The sequence below is a fragment of the Echinops telfairi genome, unplaced genomic scaffold (assembly GCF_000313985.2).
Source record: "Echinops telfairi isolate 266 unplaced genomic scaffold, ASM31398v2 ScPeMD7_3533;HRSCAF=4204_0, whole genome shotgun sequence".
NCBI classification, from domain to species: Eukaryota; Metazoa; Chordata; class Mammalia; order Afrosoricida; family Tenrecidae; genus Echinops; species Echinops telfairi.
Genome location: NW_022107431.1, coordinates 50,410,377 through 50,418,562, shown reverse-complemented (window position 1 = coordinate 50,418,562; position 8,186 = coordinate 50,410,377). Strand labels below are relative to the sequence as shown.

General features: G+C 37.3%; 1 protein-coding gene across 1 annotated transcript in view; it reads left to right on the top strand.

The window, feature by feature from the left end:
• The window catches only part of FAM184A (family with sequence similarity 184 member A), a 109,409-nt gene that overhangs the window by 11,365 nt on the left and 89,858 nt on the right, over positions 1-8,186 (top strand). Inside the window, exon 5 of the mRNA XM_045294300.1 lies at positions 5,531-5,728. Coding sequence (XP_045150235.1) covers positions 5,531-5,728 — 198 coding nt within the window. The remainder of the gene's footprint in view (positions 1-5,530; positions 5,729-8,186) is intronic.

Here is an 8,186-nt window from a genome sequence, read left to right as displayed (position 1 = left end):
GAGGATACTTTTGTGACATCAAAAATGATACAAAATGAATTATTTGGAATCTGAATAATTTACAAATAGGAAAAGATGAATTGTATTTTAAATTTAAAATGATTAGTTTTAGCTGAGGCATACACTAAAAGCTAATAATCAAAATTTTAATGTAAGGCAAGTGGCCTTTTCCCAAATCATTGTAGCTTTGCCCCAAGTTTATAGAAATACTGACTCACATAAAAATTAAAAAAAGATTTTAGTGAACCACAAGTGTTTTAAGGAAGATTAGAAAAATCTCAAAAATGGGCTGAGACAGTGAACCTCAATGAATGAAGAAGCAGCAATGAGATATCACCTGACATTGACACTTTTAGCAAAATTCAATGAAACAAAAAACAAATATTGGTGAGGTTTCAGGTAGATAGCAACACTTTTACATTGCTTGTGGGACTTTAGAATTATACAACTTCTATGGATATCAGTGTGGCACTTCCGTAGGCAAATGAGAATTCAAGTACCTGAAAATCTAGTACATACCCTAAAGAAATCAAGAATACAACGTGAACAGACATATACTATGCTTATCGCAGCAATTTCTATAGTAGCAAAGACATGAAAAGAACCCCAAACTCCAATTATAGAGAAATGAATAAACAAGCTCTGCTACCTTCGTTCTATAGAATATTATGCATCAAAAAAGAACAATGACAACTCTCTTAAACACTGCAAGACATGGAGAAAGCTAGAGAATATTATGCTTAGCAAACTCAGGCAGTTTTGCAAAGATAATATTTAACAACACCAGTGTTATAAGGAAAAACAAAGACAAAGAAGTGTTTATATGCCAATAAATAAAACTTTGATAACAGGAGGCCAGAAATGGGACGAGAATCAGGTAGAGGGGAGGGAGAAGTGAATGAGGAGGAAGGGGAGAAGCTGAAAAGAGCTACATGTATGGAGGGTTTAACAGGATGTTATTGTTGATGATTTTATTGATGATGATGTTATTGCTGTTGATTTCATTTCTTGAAATGGGTTGTGTAAATTATATATTATGTATCTTTAAAAACAAAACAACCCCCCCCCAAAAAAAAAACAAACTTCCAGATTCCTCCTTATCCCTCAAGTCTGTAAAGTGGTTTGAGTGATTTATGCAAAAGAAGAGAAAAGTAAAATGGAAATGGACTTAAGTCTTTAGTGGCAGAGAAGTTCATCTCAAACAAAGAAAAATGAAGGAAGGAAACTAGCTGAAGTCCAAACTGGTAGAAGAAGACTATAGATGTACCATTGATGTGATCTCACTGGTTTATCCTTTCTCATTTTAAGTGAGCATCTTGGCTTCTGCAAGCTTTCTACTTGATGGGTGACAGAAGTGTGCAAAGGTTAGCTAGCTCAAAGAGCTAATTTTTCCGTCAGTCTTTTAAATGAGATTAGTACTAGTGAAGATGATTTTATGGACCAAATCTTAGCAAGGTACTAGCCTTGGATTTTCCAATATGATCCAGAGCTGAAGATCCAAGGAGATCTGTTGAGCCAGGTCAGTTCAAGGCAGAGATAACAGCTCAGCAGGTTACAGTGACTTTCTTGGGGTTCCTAAAAGGCTCATCCTGATGTATTTCTCGAAGGACAGAAGATGATCATAGGGGGTTATTAGGAAGAAGTTTGAAGAAAATGTAAAACTGCACTGGTGAGGAAAATGTCAGAAAAGTTGTACCAAAGATTTTTCCCCCTCTCACAACAATGTATCTGTTCATTCTTTTCGGAATGCAGGAGTTTTCCTATGAGAATTTTGCTGGGAAACCTTACCTCTTCACCCTACAGCCCTAATCTTGCCCCTTCAGATTTCTTTATGTCCCCAGACTTCCAGAAAACTTAAAAGGAGCAGAATCTAAGTTCCTCAGCTGCCATGTTGCCCTGGGGTCGGTTGAAGAGTACAGATTTCACTGAGGAACGGTTAGTGATGGAGACACCACCTTCAAGAGTGTACAGCCCTAGAGGAGGAGGATTTGTTGAGAAATAACTTCATATTTTGATACTTGGGTTTAATAATGGTTTCTTTGATCTTGTGGCAATATTTTTATATTACCCATGTATTCCTAAGTATCTGGGGATCTATAAGAATAAGTTTTTCTGTATTTTTGGCTTGTATTGTTCTATTTGGTTTTTGCTTATCCATATTAGGGTGTATCTCAGAGGTGTCATCCCATTGGAGGTCACACTCTTGAAGTTACATTTTATGTTTTTCCATTTTTCTATGTATAAAACCCAGGATTGATGAACCTATAGAGATAGCAAGTAGAATAAGCCTTCCTGGGTGGGGGGCTGGGGGGTGGGGTTTACAGTGGGTGTGGTGTGGTGAAGGGAGACATGTCAAGTAGTTCATGTAGAAACAGAATGTGTGGAAACTTATTGTGGTAGCAATTCTGTAATTCTGCTCGACGTGATTCAACTATGGAATGATATGATATATATATTAATAGTATATATTATTATTATGAGTACGTAATCACTTTGAGATCAATAACATTCCCTGTGATCTAGCTAAAATATCGATTCTAATCTATATCCGGGATGGAAGACGCAGATCTCTTAGCAGGGTATAAACCTATAATGAAACAGCTTGAAGTCTTGGTATTTCCCAGGTTTTTAAAATCTCATTTCACACAGTCTTCAATTACAGTAACATCAGCCTCACTTGTTCAGCTATCACTTCCACATCTGTAGTCTAGGCCAGATCTTTTCACTTGTCTTTCTTTTTTAAGATATTTGAAATACCACTTTATTTTAATGAAAAGGAATGGGAATGACATTTAACAAACAAAACGTCACCACTAAATATTGTGATGTGACTGTAGCAGTCTTGTATTGAATTTCAAGAGGAAAGAATGCGTTCCCAAACAGCCAGATAAACGTGGGTCCAAAAAAAAAAAGAAAAAAAGGTTTTTAACTCCACACTCACTCCGAAGCCCATTCATCTCCTTTTCACTTGAGTCTTAGATAGCCAACTAGATACTATGCTTCTTTTCACAAACGTGGCATATTGGCATGCCAAGAACTTTTTACCTTCAAAAGTGCTGTATTTCTTTTACTTCTTATTCATCCAGTAGCAACACAGTATGTCTAGTTGTTAAATCAGAAACCTGAAAGTAATTCTTAAAAAAAATAGTTTTATTGATACATAATTCACATATCATACAGTTCCAATAGTTTAGCTAGAGTTGCATAATAGCTAGAGTTGCATAATCATCACCACAATCAATTTTAGAACATTTTTTTATTTCTCGGTACTCACTGTTAGTTTTCCATTTCCTCGCAACTCCCCTGCCGTGCCCCTAGGTAGCCCATTAATCCAGTTACTATCTCTATAGATTACCTATCTTGGGTTTCATATACAGAAAAACATACCAAACAAAACTAAGAATAACAATATAAAACAGAAAAACCCATATTGAAAAGAAAGCAGAAAACATTAAAAACTACAACAAATTTTAAGTGGGTCAAATGGAGATCAATTGATGAGATATTACATTTTAACATAACTACATCTACAGTTACCCACTTACAGTCGTACTCTGTCTGGTAGCAAGGCTTAATCCGGAGGACCCTGCAAAAATTGATTTGGGATTTCTGCTGTCATCTATAGCCTTCTACAAATCAGGTGTTCAGAATATAACCTCTAATATGGTTTCCTCCTCTGGAACTTTTATTATTTACCATCCTTTGATCCCGCAGGATGTTATCTTCCTCCAGGTGGACTTCGCTGATGCCCCACATAGGTGGCTGCTATGCTTGAGCCTGTTGCTGCAAGCTCTGTGCCAATTTATCCTGCCCAGGGTTTTACTTTTTTTTTTTGCCAACCCTGAATGCTACTACTGTGGATATTTGATTGTGGATCCAAGTAAAATGAAATTCTGACAATTTAAATCTATTCTCTGTTATTGTGATCTTACTGGTCCAATTGTGAGGATGTGTGTGTGTGTGTTTCAAATTCTCTTCATTTTCATCATATCACAGGTTTTTGTGAGCTGTCCTTCAATCCTGATGCTGTGCTCTACTTCATATAATCCAGCTTCTTAATTTATTTGCTCAGATTTAATAAGTATTAATTGGTAAAAGGATATAACCTAATGTACACCATGCAGTATTCCCTTGTTCTGTTCGAAGGAATGCTTTTGGTCCATGTGCAGGTTCCACAAGCACAGTGGAATGCTCTGGAATTCCTGATCTTTGTAATGTTACCCATAATTTGTTATGATACACACAGTTGAATTCCCTGGCATAGGTAATGAAATACGGACAAACATCTTTCTGGTATTCTCTGCTTTCAACCAAGATCTTCTGAAATCAGCAATTAAATCCCTAGTTTGGAATCTTTGGAATCGAACTTTAATTTCTGGAAGTTTCCTGTTGATATAATGCTACAGCCATGTGAAAATTATCTTCAGCAAAATAGATTGCCAAGTTCTGTTAGTTCTACCCCTTGGATACATTTTTATTCCATCCTCTTCTTTCTCTTCACAGGTTCTAGGCTTTGGCAGTGTGTTTCTTGTCTGGCTTGTAGCCACAGCTGCTGAGTGATCTCCCTGTTCTGCAGTGAGCACACTACCCTGCTACCAAGATGTTATAAAAATAGTCACTTAAGTTCCTGAGATTTCTCTTTCCCTTCAGAAGAAAATAAAAAGTCCCTAGCAAAACATAACAGGCTTTTTCCGCATCATTTGATTCCTGCCTACCTCTGAGCCTTGTATCCTATGTTCTGCCCACCCTGCTAAGTGGCATACACTGTCATTCATCTTGTACTTTTGTCACCAAGTTACTTACTTTCCATCTTACAATTACAAAATGCTGGAAAGCAGTAAAATGGTTACAAAAGTCAACTTTTATGAAGTTAGGTTTGATATTTTCTCATCTTTACTTTCTAAGCTTTGCTTTATAAATAAAGAACAATGACATTGAAAGTTTTTTGTAAGTGTTGAAGGATTGTGTTATCCGTAGCACGTGCACACACGCACACACACTCACTCACTCACTCACACAGGCACTCCCTCTACCTTCAACCCACCCATCCACCCAGATCTGACTCCCTTCTTGTGTGCTCCCACAACACATAATGCACACCTGTTTTCATGCAACTTATAGAACTGTTTTGCAATCGTCTTTTGATTACTTTTATCATCACTAGACTGTTAACGCTTAAAAGGTACAAAATTGCTATTCAGTAAATTATCATGAGTCATGTCATTTGAGTGGGTAAATTGAGCCATTTTGGGTGCTAATTTGGCACGTAGGAAGCCTTCCTCTCTCCACCTTGCAGATGTGCTCAGATTGGGTTCTAAACTAATAGTTAGATTTCTTGTTCCAGATTGCTTTTTCTTGCCCAGGGCACTCTTCTCATATTCTGAGAACAGTGATGTTCCTCATGTTCCACAGACTGGGATCTGTAGCACTGGGTTCACTCAGGGTTATGTGTTACAGGGTACACAAAATACTAACAGCAATAATGAACAAGCAGGTGCCAGTTAATGGACTCTATTTGTTTTAATTTTAGAAAGTAAATGAAGCAAAGAAAACTCAGCAAGAATATTATGAAACAGAGCTAAAAAACCTGCAAAATAGATTGGAAAAAGAGGTGTCCCAATTAAATGAGGCTCACTCTAAGACGCTGGAAGAATTAGCTTGGAAGCACCACATAGCAATTGAGGCGGCCCACAGTAATGCAATTAAGAATAAGAAGAAATTGCAAATGGTGAGTACAAGTGCAAGTTAGCAGCACTGCAGTGTAAATTGATGGGAGTTTTGTAACGAACCAGTATGATCTGTAATGTGGAGTCATTGTTTGCTTCACTTGGAGAGATGCTATCTTTCCGTGGTGGAATAGTGAATTAAGCATTGGGTTACTAACCAAAAGATCAGAAGTTCGAGCCCATCAAACCACACCAGCTGATCATCAAGGGAAACTATCTGCACCCATGAAGATTTTAGCCTCAGAAATCCGATGGAACATTGCTACTCAGACCTTGGTTGTTATGAGTAGGATCCATTTGATGGCAGTGGAATTATTTCAAAGGGATTATTTTTTCTGGTTGGTTTTATCCTTGTACTGTCAAAGAATAACATACATGAAAGCTCTTGATATGGCATGTAGTGTTTTGAAATGATGTGCGGCATTTTTATTTTGTGTTGGGGGCTTCAAAATGTTCATGGAAAATGAATTAAAATATGATGGAATCTTTCTAGGACCATTTTGAAGCCCCTTTTATAAGCTGTCTCTTCATGAGATAACATTGGATGCTCTCCAGGACACCTGAACTAGGTGAAGCACTGATTCTCCTGCAAACAGTCTCATTCCCTCTGGACATGAGCTCTGCTGTTCCTCAGTTAGGCCAGCAGCCTATCCCTCACAGGACAGGAGATGCGCAAGCAGAGTGCTGGACAGCTGCAGCCTCATGCTTTCTTTATAACTGGTCATCCTGGACCCCAGATGCTGCTCCTCAGAAACCTCTTCTGACAGATGAAGATAAAATCCATTTTATAGTAGCACTATGAGAATTAAATGTGATAAAGTGGTCAGTATCATTTATGTGTCCTAGTGTATAGTGATAAACAGTTGTTAGTATTAGTATAATACATAGTATTACTATGTGCCAGTCAGTACAATAATGTTTTATACATACATACATATATATAAATATATATGTTTAACTTTAGTCCTGACACCACTGTGGGTTTGATTACGCTACCCATTTTGCTAAAGAGGACTAAGAGTGAGGTAGAGGTTAAATAACGTGTTCAAACATAGGCGGCTAGTAAGAATCCATCAGACCTTGACCTCAGGTTCCAGATACCTAGCTTAAAGGTAGTTAACTACTACGTCACTTAGGGATTTAACAGTGATGGTTATTATGTTTTCTGTAATAGTGATTTATAGTTTACAAGTATATTCCTTAATTCTTGTGACTTGAAGATTACTATGAATTTTAATGTACATATGCAAAATCTTGTGCCTTAATGGTTAACCTTTCAGTTGCTGACCAAAAGATTGGTGATTTAAAGCCACCCAACAGCTCTGCTGGAGGCAAACCTAGAAATTGGCTCCAAAGCTCGCAGCATGGAAAACCCAGTGGGGCAGCTCTACTCTGACACATGGGGCCAACGTGTGTCAAACATTGACCCGCTAGCACCTCACAACAAACATGAGGAAATAGTATGTTGCTCTTAAGTTGATGCTAGCTCATAGCAACTTTATAAGACAGGGTTTCCAAAGCAGACCACCTGCTCTTTTGCCAGTGGAGTGATTAATGGGTTCCAGCCACTAACAGTTTGTGTAGCAGTCGAGGGCATGACTACTGTGCTACCAGGGCTCCTTTGAGATCGGGTAAGGAAACCTAAATAATTCACGCACAGCTTCAAACCTAGTCAGCAAAAGTGGGGTGTGAGTTGAGACATTCTGCCTCTATGTCTCTTTTATAGTACAACTAACTGGCAAAGAAATATGTAAAGTCTAAACATAGTTTTAAAAGTTATATGAAAGTTTCTTTTGGAATACCATTTCAATATGAACTTACTATTACATGTTTATATTGCACTTAACATCATACTATTTCTGAAGGTTGTAGGTACAATTTTCTCCACACTACCTCACTGTTACAAGACCAATTTAGATAGCTTTAATTGTGTGTGTACACATATACACAGCACCTGTGAATATGCACGTGCTTGCCAACTTTGAATGTACTTATTATGTATTCAAGATTTTATAGTAAAATATTTAGTGGCAACTGATTGCTGCTTCGGTAATATTTTTCATATGTATCTTTTATTATTTTTATTTACATATCCTGCTTTTACCTGACCCTTATCTTCTCTTAATGGAATGTATAAATTGCAGGTGTCCTGCCTTGGGTTTTTAGTCCTCTACATGAAACATTAAGTGCTATCAAAGCATTTTTTCATCAATATTATTTTTGCCTCATTACCTCCTAATCATTTCCTCACCCTTTTAAATCTTAATTTCTGAGTCAGCCTTCTTTCAGCCACCTATATATATCCTATAGCCTTTCTCTAAACCCTGGTTGCTAAAAGACATGACATGGCATGTCCTATAAGTGAACAGTTCAAACCCTATTTTTTTAATAGTTTTATTAGGGGCTCATACAACTCTTATTACAATCCATACATACATCAATTGTGTAAAGCGCATTTGT